The following is a 12246-nucleotide window of genomic DNA, read 5'->3' on the forward strand; positions in this document are numbered from 1 at the left end:
GTTTAATAGTAGCGTTCTCTCTCTCTGTAGGGGGAATCTGAATGGTTTAATACTAGCGTTCTCTCTCTCTCTATGGGGAATCTGAATGGTTTAATACTAGCGTTCTCTCTCTGTAGGGGGAATCTGAATGGTTTAATACTAGCGTTCTCTCTGTAGGGGGAATCTGAATGGTTTAATACTAGCGTTCTCTCTCTCTGTATGGGGAATCTGAATGGTTTAATACTAGCGTTCTCTCTCTGTAGGGGGAATCTGAATGGTTTAATACTAGCGTTCTCTCTGTAGGGGGAATCTGAATGGTTTAATACTAGCGTTCTCTCTCTCTGTATGGGGAATCTGAATGGTTTAATACTAGCGTTCTCTCTGTAGGGGGAATCTGAATGGTTTAATACTAGCGTTCTCTCTGTAGGGGGAATCTGAATGGTTTAATACTAGCGTTCTCTCTCTCTATGGGGAATCTGAATGGTTTAATACTAGCGTTCTCTCTGTAGGGGGAATCTGAATGGTTTAATAGTAGCGTTCTCTCTCTCTGTAGGGGGAATCTGAATGGTTTAATACTAGCGTTCTCTCTCTCTATAGGGGGAATCTGAATGGTTTAATACTAGCGTTCTCTCTCTCTATAGGGGGAATCTGAATGGTTTAATAGTAGCGTTCTCTCTGTAGGGGGAATCTGAATGGTTTAATACTAGCGTTCTCTCTGTAGGGGGAATCTGAATGGTTTAATACTAGCGTTCTCTCTGTAGGGGGAATCTGAATGGTTTAATACTAGCGTTCTCTCTCTCTGTAGGGGGAATCTGAATGGTTTAATATTAGCGTTCTCTCTCTCTGTAGGGGGAATCTGAATGGTTTAATACTAGCGTTCTCTCTCTCTGTAGGGGGAATCTGAATGGTTTAATACTAGCGTTCTCTCTGTAGGGGGAATCTGAATGGTTTAATACTAGCGTTCTCTCTCTCTGTAGGGGGAATCTGAATGGTTTAATAGTAGCGTTCTCTCTGTAGGGGGAATCTGAATGGTTTAATACTAGCGTTCTCTCTGTAGGGGGAATCTGAATGGTTTAATACTAGCGTTCTCTCTGTAGGGGGAATCTGAATGGTTTAATACTAGCGTTCTCTCTGTATGGGGAATCTGAATGGTTTAATACTAGCGTTCTCTCTGTAGGGGGAATCTGAATGGTTTAATACTAGCGTTCTCTCTGTAGGGGGAATCTGAATGGTTTAATAGTAGCGTTCTCTCTCTCTGTAGGGGGAATCTGAATGGTTTAATACTAGCGTTCTCTCTGTAGGGGGAATCTGAATGGTTTAATAGTAGCGTTCTCTCTCTCTGTAGGGGGAATCTGAATGGTTTAATACTAGCGTTCTCTCTCTCTGTAGGGGGAATCTGAATGGTTTAATACTAGCGTTCTCTCTCTCTGTAGGGGGAATCTGAATGGTTTAATACTAGCGTTCTCTCTCTCTGTAGGGGGAATCTGAATGGTTTAATACTAGCGTTCTCTCTCTGTAGGGGGAATCTGAATGGTTTAATACTAGCGTTCTCTCTGTAGGGGGAATCTGAATGGTTTAATACTAGCGTTCTCTCTGTAGGGGGAATCTGAATGGTTTAATAGTAGCGTTCTCTCTCTCTGTAGGGGGAATCTGAATGGTTTAATACTAGCGTTCTCTCTCTCTCTATGGGGAATCTGAATGGTTTAATACTAGCGTTCTCTCTCTGTAGGGGGAATCTGAATGGTTTAATAGTAGCGTTCTCTCTGTAGGGGGAATCTGAATGGTTTAATACTAGCGTTCTCTCTAGGGGGAATCTGAATGGTTTAATACTAGCGTTCTCTCTGTAGGGGGAATCTGAATGCTTTAATACTAGCGTTCTCTCTAGGGGGAATCTGAATGGTTTAATACTAGCGTTCTCTCTATGGGGAATCTGAATGGTTTAATAGTAGCGTTCTCTCTGTAGGGGGAATCTGAATGGTTTAATAGTAGCGTTCTCTCTCTCTGTAGGGAATCTGAATGGTTTAATACTAGCGTTCTCTCTCTGTAGGGGGAATCTGAATGGTTTAATACTAGCGTTCTCTCTCTCTGTAGGGGGAATCTGAATGGTTTAATAGTAGCGTTCTCTCTGTAGGGGGAATCTGAATGGTTTAATAGTAGCGTTCTCTCTCTCTGTAGGGAATCTGAATGGTTTAATACTAGCGTTCTCTCTGTAGGGGGAATCTGAATGGTTTAATACTAGCGTTCTCTCTGTAGGGGGAATCTGAATGGTTTAATACTAGCGTTCTCTCTGTAGGGGGAATCTGAATGGTTTAATAGTAGCGTTCTCTCTGTAGGGGGAATCTGAATGGTTTAATACTAGCGTTCTCTCTGTAGGGGGAATCTGAATGATGTAATACTAGCGTTCTCTCTGTAGGGGGAATCTGAATGGTTTAATAGTAGCGTTCTCTCTCTGTAGGGGGAATCTGAATGGTTTAATACTAGCGTTCTCTCTCTGTAGGGGGAATCTGAATGGTTTAATACTAGCGTTCTCTCTCTCTGTATGGGGAATCTGAATGGTTTAATACTAGCGTTCTCTCTCTGTAGGGGGAATCTGAATGGTTTAATACTAGCGTTCTCTCTGTAGGGGGAATCTGAATGGTTTAATACTAGCGTTCTCTCTCTCTGTATGGGGAATCTGAATGGTTTAATACTAGCGTTCTCTCTGTAGGGGGAATCTGAATGGTTTAATACTAGCGTTCTCTCTGTAGGGGGAATCTGAATGGTTTAATAGTAGCGTTCTCTCTCTCTATGGGGAATCTGAATGGTTTAATACTAGCGTTCTCTCTGTAGGGGGAATCTGAATGGTTTAATACTAGCGTTCTCTCTGTAGGGGGAATCTGAATGGTTTAATACTAGCGTTCTCTCTCTCTATGGGGAATCTGAATGGTTTAATACTAGCGTTCTCTCTGTAGGGGGAATCTGAATGGTTTAATAGTAGCGTTCTCTCTCTCTGTAGGGGGAATCTGAATGGTTTAATACTAGCGTTCTCTCTCTCTATAGGGGGAATCTGAATGGTTTAATACTAGCGTTCTCTCTCTCTATAGGGGGAATCTGAATGGTTTAATACTAGCGTTCTCTCTCTCTGTAGGGGGAATCTGAATGTTTTAATAGTAGCGTTCTCTCTGTAGGGGGAATCTGAATGGTTTAATACTAGCGTTCTCTCTGTAGGGGGAATCTGAATGGTTTAATACTAGCGTTCTCTCTGTAGGGGGAATCTGAATGGTTTAATACTAGCGTTCTCTCTCTCTGTAGGGGGAATCTGAATGGTTTAATATTAGCGTTCTCTCTCTCTGTAGGGGGAATCTGAATGGTTTAATACTAGCGTTCTCTCTCTCTGTAGGGGGAATCTGAATGGTTTAATACTAGCGTTCTCTCTGTAGGGGGAATCTGAATGGTTTAATACTAGCGTTCTCTCTCTCTGTAGGGGGAATCTGAATGGTTTAATACTAGCGTTCTCTCTGTAGGGGGAATCTGAATGGTTTAATACTAGCGTTCTCTCTCTCTGTAGGGGGAATCTGAATGGTTTAATACTAGCGTTCTCTCTGTAGGGGGAATCTGAATGGTTTAATACTAGCGTTCTCTCTCTCTGTAGGGGGAATCTGAATGGTTTAATACTAGCGTTCTCTCTCTCTGTAGGGGGAATCTGAATGGTTTAATACTAGCGTTCTCTCTCTCTGTAGGGGGAATCTGAATGGTTTCCCCGTCCAGATCCATCCCTCCACGGACGCTGACCTCTTCCTGTCTGTGTGTCTCCTCAGCTTCACGTACGTCCCCATCCTGCCGGGGAAGCTCCTGGAGGTGCTCAGCACGCCCACGCCCTTCATCATCGGAGTCAACTCCTTCTTCCGCTCCGAGACGCAGGAACTGGTGGGTGCTCCTCACAGCGCTGGCTAGAGAAGCTAGCGCGCTACGCAAACAACTCTGGAGAATGAAAGGATGTTTAGCCTCACACTCACTGAACGGCTAGTTAGTTTCACCTCATCATTCAGTCTGAACAGGCTCACGTTGCCGCCGTTTTTCCGAAATAGGCGTTGCCGAAGGAAGGAGTTCTCAGCGATCAGTTCATCCCCTAACCCAATCACGTTGCGCAGTTTAATTTTGTCATCGCATACAAAGGACGCCGATTGGCCTGGTTGGAATTCCAACCGAGAAATCAGTGTGGACGAGAGCCTTCCCAGTCCCTGAATTGCTTTTCAAAACCTCAGATACAGGAGCTGGACTTGAGGGCCTATTGTCAGTCTGTTTTACTGCCTGCAGAACAACTGTAGCCAATTCAATACTGAGGCTATCAGGGAAAGTCTCTACATGTTAGGTTCATGTTAAAACAGACTGAAAATAGGCCCTACAGTCCAAAATAGTTAACTGATCCTTTAAGTGTTACCCAAACACAAGAACACCCCTTGGCGTTTCATTCTCCCTGCAGTGCCAGTTCCCTGCTGGTCATGTGATCAGGGCTACTGATACGTGTCAAACTCGCTGGAAGTCTCCCGATTGCTTCATGCTCTGTCCCCCAACAGGAAATAACAGGAATAAACTGGAAATGTATGGAAATTAACAGGAACACATTCGGTTTCCAGTTTACTCCTGTTCGTTCCCATTAATTCCCATAAATTCCCACAGGAAGTTTGTGAATATTCCTGAATTTTGCATCCCTACGCAGAGTACGATGGATTTCGAGCCCACCCCCCCATCTAAAGTTTGTCATTGCTAACAAAGCTAGCCTGCTGTCATATGGCCATCTGCAAGCCGCTTAAATACCTCTCCATTGCAACACAGCGGACAAATGACCATACCAATACACCTGACTATCCCAAAGAGCATGGGTTCACATCCCAAAAGAAGATGACTGGCTTAGGTTATTAGATTGAGAGTTTCATGAAAGGTCACTGTGCGTTAAACTATTTGAGGTCCCTTATAATGCTTCTCGGCTATAGACAACGTCACACGATACTGTACATTGATGATAGAGTTTTAGGGTCAGGGCAGAGAGGTTATCGCCTTGGCAACTCAGCCTGCGGTCTCTTTGCTAGGTGGCTCCCTGTAATGAACAGCCGTTGACAGAGACACGTTTGTCTCTCACTGTAATCAGCCTAATACACATATACCATGCTCTCTTATCAACACTGAGTGATGTTGTGGGTGTGTGTGTTTGTGTGTGTGTGTTTGTTTGTGTTTGTTTTGTCTCCCCAGTTGGACGTGATCATCGCTGACCTGGACGGGGGCACGGTGACCATCCCAGAGTGTGTCCACATCTCGCTGCTCCCCGACCCACTCCTGCAGCAGACCCAGACCGCCATTTCCATGGTAACTAACCACGGCATGTCAGCACACACAGCTGGACCAATGGAGACAGAGCTTTAAAGTGATGGTTTTACTCTACGTGTCTTTGATACTCTATGGCTACCTCCCAATGAGCTCTGTACTTCCCCCACACTGCCAGAACTTTCCAGAAATTCCTCTTATCAGTATATTTGATGTTTTGGGTAAGACAAAGATCAATGATATGTAATACACACCTGATTTCCTGCTTTGTCCGTTGTTGGTTTTTGCTGTGTGGTTCATGGCTGGCCCTCACGGTGTAATTTGTGTTGCTAAGCGTTATTAAGGTGTATGTACACCATGTACTCAGTAAAGAACAGGTGGAGTAGACTCCTTTCAAGAAAATGATGACTCAAATGGGTTTATTTAATGGTTCAAGGAAGTACAGTTGGAGCCCATGAGTTTGCATTCCAGAACACTGTTGTGCTAACCACACACCCATAAAGAAGAACAGCCATAAACTCATTATTGCGGAGTTTACTGTAAGTTTACTGTAAGTCTTTATTGTTTGAAATGACAGTAAGTTAGAGCAAGTCAGGGCCAGGATATGGCTCTTCCTCTCGTAGTTGAATACAGTTTATGAAAGAATGAATCTCCTCACCAGGAAATAGCAGAGAGACTGAGGAGCTGTATTTGTTTGGTATAGAGAGACTGAGTAACTGTATTTGTTTGGTATAGAGAGACTGAGGAACTGTATTTGTTTGGTATAGAGAGACTGAGGAACTGTATTTGTTTGGTATAGAGAGACTGAGTAACTGTATTTGTTTGGTATAGAGAGACTGAGTAAGTGTATTTGTTTGGTATAGAGAGACTGAGGAACTCTATTTGTTTGGTATAGAGAGACTGAGGAACTGTATTTGTTTGGTATAGAGAGACTGAGGAGCTGTATTTGTTTGGTATAGAGAGACTGAGGAACTGTATTTGTTTGGTATAGAGAGACTGAGTAAGTGTATTTGTTTGGTATAGAGAGACTGAGGAACTGTATTTGTTTGGTATAGAGAGACTGAGTAACTATATTTGTTTGGTATAGAGAGACTGAGTAAGTGTATTTGTTTGGTATAGAGAGACTGAGTAAGTGTATTTGTTTGGTATAGAGAGACTGAGGAGCTGTATTTGTTTGGTATAGAGGGACTGAGTAACTGTATTTGTTTGGTATAGAGGGACTGAGTAACTATATTTGTTTGGTATAGAGAGACTGAGGAACTGTATTTGTTTGGTATAGAGAGACTGAGTAAGTGTATTTATTTGGTATAGAGAGACTGAGGAGCTGTATTTGTTTGGTATAGAGAGACTGAGGAACTGTATTTGTTTGGTATAGAGAGACTGAGGAACTCTTATTTGTTTGGTATAGAGAGACTGAGGAGCTGTATTTGTTTGGTATAGAGAGACTGAGGAACTCTATTTGTTTGGTATGGATAAATACCAGTAACAGACTTTCTCCTCAGCGTCAGCCCAGGCTGCTGTGTGTGCTCGTGTTAACGGTAGAGACGCTGCAGTGGGGAATATGAATGATAGATTCTCACTTGCTCTCCTAGAGGAATTATTTGGGAACATTGTATTCCTACATCATAAAGACAATGTCCTTCCTGTTCATAATGTTTTAGTAAAATAAGAGCCAAAGATATAGGCCTCCATAGTTATGGCGCCACCTAAAATGGAAGTCAACTCAGAATGTTTGGAATTTAGAATATTTGGAATTGAGAATATAGTCAGACCTGGGGTTGTTTTCTAGTTCTAACACTATGATAAGCTCTAACACTGGTAAAGCTGGGTCCACACCCAACTGTGTTGAGCGTTCATATGCCAGACCTCTGCCAGTAGGATTGCCCAAGGCTGTCTGAGTGTTTTGTCTCTAACCGGCCTGTCTGATTTTCCTGGAGGACGGGGAACACGAGCTGCCCTGTAGACCAGGGGTATAGGGGAGGCCAGGGGTGGGGGGGGGGTAAAGAGGACAGGGAGTAAGGAGGGAGTCTTGAGCTGGAAGTACACCAAGCGGACGGCCTGATAAACAGCGGGGGCCCTGACCATCGGGAGCAATTCGCCCATTTTGTTTGCCAACTTTTGTCAGGAGGACCGTCAGCGTGGTGCATCTCCATCTTCAGAATGGAACCGTAGCCGCGGTGTTTTGCGGTGTCGTGTCGTCGTCTGTCAGAGCCCTTCGACGACGGGCTGCCAGAGCTGAGTGTTTTTCCATTGTGCCGCATGAATATGGAAGGCTAGGTCACAACGGCGTTGTTTAAACATTCTCTAAGGCTTGATGTAGGCTAGGGCACAGTGGAAAAACACTAGGCTCTAGACGTCTGTGAATAATAGACCTGCGGTGGTTGTGCTACCTCTCTCAACCAGACCAACACCGTGAAACCTCTATGAACCTGAGGTGTTAGTGCAGCTGGGGTGGCTGTGGTTTCTTCTGCTAGCAAAGGAGCCTGCCTTCCATCCTGTGTCTTGAGTCAGAGGCAGAGAGAGACAGACAGACAGAGAGAGACAGACAGACAGAGAGATACAGAGAGGGGAGAGGGGGGGCGAGGGGCTTTGAACTTGTTTAGGTCGTAGATACTATGCCCAAACTTAATTGCTTTGATAAGATAAGATTCCCAGAGTGCTGACTCTTCATAGATTAGGAATAGGTGACTGGAGGTTGAACCAAACCCTGTAAAGTGTATTTCACTGGGGAGAGCCAGCCAGCCAGCAGCCAGCCAGTCAGTCAGTGAGCCAGTCAGTCAGTCAGTCAGTGAGCCAGTCAGTCAGCCAGTCAGCCAGTCAGTCAGTCAGTCAGCCAGCCAGTCAGCCAGTCAGCCAGTCAGCCAGTCAGCCAGCCAGTCAGTCAGTCAGTCAGTCAGTCAGTCAGTCAGTCAGCCAGTCAGCCAGTCAGCCAGTCAGCCAGTCAGTCAGTCAGTCAGTCAGTCAGTCAGTGAGCCAGTCAGTCAGTCAGTCAGTGAGCCAGTCAGTCAGCCAGTCAGCCAGTCAGTCAGTCAGTCAGCCAGCCAGTCAGCCAGTCAGCCAGTCAGCCAGTCAGCCAGTCAGCCAGTCAGTCAGTCAGTCAGTCAGTCGGTCGATCCAACTGTTCTGTGTTTGTGATGTTGAGTCCATTCCTCCTCCTTTACCTCTGAGTCTCTGCATATCCGTCTGTCTGCACCCTCTGTTCCTCACCGGCGCCAGCTCCAGTCCCGGGCTGCGGATTGGGGGGGGCGTTGGCCTGTCTGTCTGGACGGGCTCAGAGCGGGCCGAACCCCAACCGGGCCAGACGGCTCACATTTCTGGCCTGAGCGACCCTCTCCAGGACCGGGCCGCGGGGGGATAATTGCGACCTGGGAAAACCGATAGCAGAGCTTCTGTATCGGGGAGGGGAGGGTTTAATTTATTTAATCGTCCGGAAAAGTTATTTGGGCAGCGCCGGTGAGGCCGGGGGTCTGCGGGGCGGCGATGCTGGCGCAGATAGCGGAGCGGCGACCGTGGCGACGGGGCTTAGCGGAGCACTCTCACGATTAGCTGGACATATTACTCAGCTCCCGGCCGCTCACCACGGCAAGGGCACAAACGAGAGAGATCTGGGGCTAATCTAGTTAATGGCCGTCTGAAATCTGCTCTGCTGTTCAGTCTCTGGCCAAGGCCGTGTTTAATTGAAACGGGCATCCGAGTAGAGTTCTGTTTTTCTCAGAAGCTTTTAACACGACGGTCTGGTTCCGTTCACTATGACAGCGGTGCCATACCGCAAAATGATCGTCAATACCGATAAGCCAAAAGCGTCTCGCACCTCCGAAGTGTTTTGTGTTCTTTGCGCGCGACCCTCATGGCGTCATGGCTGTGTCGGCAGGTGCTGGACCCCGAGCTGGAGTTGGCGGACCACGCCTTCCCCCCGTCCTCCGCCCTGCCCTCCTCGCTGAAGATCCAGGACAAGGAGATCCGGGCCGTCTTCCTGTGGCTGTTCGCCCGGCTGTTCCAGGGCTACCGCTGGTGTCTGCACATCATCCGCATCCACCCCGAGCCCGTCATCCGCTTCCATAAGGTACCGCGACTCCGCCCTCCTCCCCGTACCCGACCTGAACGGAGAAGACTCAGAATCCATCTTGATTAGACCGGCTAAGGGACCGTTCCAAATTTATGGGAGGGAGGTCACTGGAGGACATTGGAGTGCTCGGAAATAGAAATGCATGACCCTCTCTACAGAAATAGAGAGAGCCCCCGCCCCCCCCAACCAAATAGGCAATATACAGTTCAATATGGCGTTACGCGAAATAAGAACACTACTCGAATGCAAAGTTAGAATTGAGTCATCCTTGCAGTTCCTCATGCTAGTGTCTGTGTGTGAGTTGCTGGATCTACAGCGTCATCATCAGCAGAGCGCCACTGATTGGCCAGAGGCTGTATACGCCCACTGTCTGGATAGGCCAAACACACACATCCACTGATAGAGCAGCCAAAGAGAAACGATAGCCTACACCAGGTCATAGGAAACAGCTTGCCGAAGTCCCAAAAGATGAAGAAACTATTTTATTTTGATCGATTCAAATTTGTATGACCCTCCCCTGGCCTCAAATAAAAAAAACAGTAAGTCTCCCTTGGAGTAAAATTTAAAAAAACATGAGCCGCCCCTGTTTTCCTCCAGTGACCCCCTCCCATACATTTGGAACGTTCCCTAAGTGAGACTGTATCCTGATATCCAAACAGCTGAGATGTGTTGGGTCCCTGGCCTGACTGGTGTGTGTATTTCACACACCAGTCACACTGTCTGGTGTGCGTGTATATTTTTAACCTGTGTGAGTGTGTGTGTGTGTGTATTTTTAACCTGTGTGTGTGTGTGTGTGTGCGCGTGTGTGTGCATGCGTGTGTGTGTGCGTGTGCGCGCGTGCGCGTTCTTTCCTCCAGGGTGCGTTCCTGGGCCAGAGGGCTCTAACGGAGGATGACTTCCTGATGAAGGTTCTGGACGGGATGGCGTTCGCCGGATTCGTGTCGGAGAGAGGGCCGCCCTACCGGCCCACGGACCTGTTCGATGATGTGGGTGACTCAGCCCCCTCTGTTGCGTCAGCTCTTCTCCGGCTCTCACCAGGCCAGACCGGATCTGGGCACGCTGCTGAAGCGTCTCAGAGGAAGACCGGGCCGTGTCTTAATAATCCTCTTCCTCTTCCTGTCTCCGCAGCTGATCGCTAACCAGGTGGAGCGTATCCGTCAGGAGGAGGGCTGCCCTCACAAAGTCATGAGCCACATCAGGGAGCTGGCCGAGCAGCTCTTCAAGAATGTACGTGCCACATGCACACACACGCACACATACACACACAAACCCCACAATACTTCTTCTTTTCATGCTCTGAAGCCACAGTTTCTTTCGTTCATTCTTATTTACCGCTCTCTCTCACCCTCTCTCACCCTCTCTCTCTCTCTACCCCCCCGCCTCTCTCTCTCTCTCTCTCTCTCTCTCTCTCTCTCTCTCTCTCTCCCTCCCTCCCTCCCTCCCTCCCTCAGGAGAACCCATACCCTGCGGTGGCCATGCATAAGGTCCAGCGGCCGGCGGAGAGCCCGGGCCACGGCGACCCCCAGAACAAGGAGCCCTTCCCCCCGCTGGACGACGTCACCGTCCAGCTCTTCATCGACCACGCCGCCGCCAAGCTCAAGACGGCCCCGCCCGTGGTCAAGGCGGAGCTAAAGGGCATGGTGCCCTCCGGACCCCCCCTGGGTGAGCAGGCGCTTGGTCTAGGACGCTTCCAGAACGTTCTCTCTGTGCGTTCCCTCTCTGATCGTAACCCGCGTAGACGTAACGGAGGGGTGTACTGACCCGCGGGCCCGGTTGTCGTTTGTCCAGGGGACATCGTGGACAGGAACGGGAGCGTGCTGGCCAACAGCGCCCGGAGGCTGGAGGTGGTCAGGAACTGCATCACGTACATTTTCGACAACAAGATGCTGGAGGCCAAGAAGGTGAGCGCCAAGGCCACATCACACCTCCTCCATCACTCAGACAGTACGACCGCAGGAAGAAATATGAACGCCCCTCCAGGAGTAGCACACTCTTGAAATGAGTAACGGCAATCCGGGGAGGTTTTTTGGCACGTGTTCTCCGAATTCTGTGTTCAGGAACTTGATAGTAGTTTTATTTATGATCCTGCTGCTTAAGCAAGGCTGCGACCGTGGCCATCAGCTGACCGCAAACCTGGTGCCGTGATTGCTGGGTTTGGTTGTTGCCCCCAGACATCCTGGAGTGTCTTGTCTGCTACCATTGTCAGTATTCTCACTGAAATATGGGTAGAACTTATATTAAGTTAAAATCTTCACACAACACCAGTGGTCACCCAGCTGAAATGTGTGACCATGTTGCCGTAATGCTTGATTTCTGCGTGTCTGTAACGGTGGAGCTCAGAGTGGGAGAGCCTGTGTTTTCATACGTAGCCTTACACACTTATTAGACTAACCCGACACTAATCGACCATAAGAGCCTGGTCTCATAGCTTCTCTGTACATACATGTAAGAACAGGCCACACTCCAAAGCATCACTCTTGTACTGATTAAAAGACAGAAAAATATGGAAGCTCCAATATAGCAGGTAGGCTATTCCTCCGTGATGTTTCGCTTCGGTTTTCTCACCTCCGCCATGATATCATTGAGCTAAAAAACGCAATGACATCCATAGACGCCGGAATAGTTAGCTACTACTGTGTTGTTTAAGCACAATGTTGCGCATGCGCACTTCGACTGAATGCTGCGTCCCGGGGGCGCGGGTTTTAAAAGGTAATAAATGTCAATATATTATCTTTCTGAGTAGACTGTTTGGACGATTCAGTGTACTTTTAGTCAATATAATTGGAGAATTAGCACCAGACATGTTTGTAAAGGTCCAAATATCGCAATGTATTGCTTTAACGTAATCTTCCTAATGTGATCTCCTGCCCCTCTCCCTCCCCCTAGCTGATGCCAGCGGT

General features: G+C 47.5%; 1 protein-coding gene across 1 annotated transcript in view; it reads left to right on the plus strand.

The window, feature by feature from the left end:
- The window catches only part of sbf1 (SET binding factor 1), a 64540-nt gene that overhangs the window by 26799 nt on the left and 25495 nt on the right, over window positions 1-12246 (plus strand). Inside the window, exons 10-16 of the mRNA XM_084448005.1 lie at window positions 3777-3885; window positions 5209-5322; window positions 9152-9343; window positions 10204-10332; window positions 10475-10573; window positions 10798-11008; window positions 11135-11247. Of these exons, the coding sequence (XP_084304131.1) occupies window positions 3777-3885; window positions 5209-5322; window positions 9152-9343; window positions 10204-10332; window positions 10475-10573; window positions 10798-11008; window positions 11135-11247 (967 nt within the window). The remainder of the gene's footprint in view (window positions 1-3776; window positions 3886-5208; window positions 5323-9151; window positions 9344-10203; window positions 10333-10474; window positions 10574-10797; window positions 11009-11134; window positions 11248-12246) is intronic.

This window comes from Borostomias antarcticus, assembly GCF_949987555.1.
Source record: "Borostomias antarcticus genome assembly, chromosome: 13".
Classification (NCBI taxonomy): Eukaryota; Metazoa; Chordata; class Actinopteri; order Stomiiformes; family Stomiidae; genus Borostomias; species Borostomias antarcticus.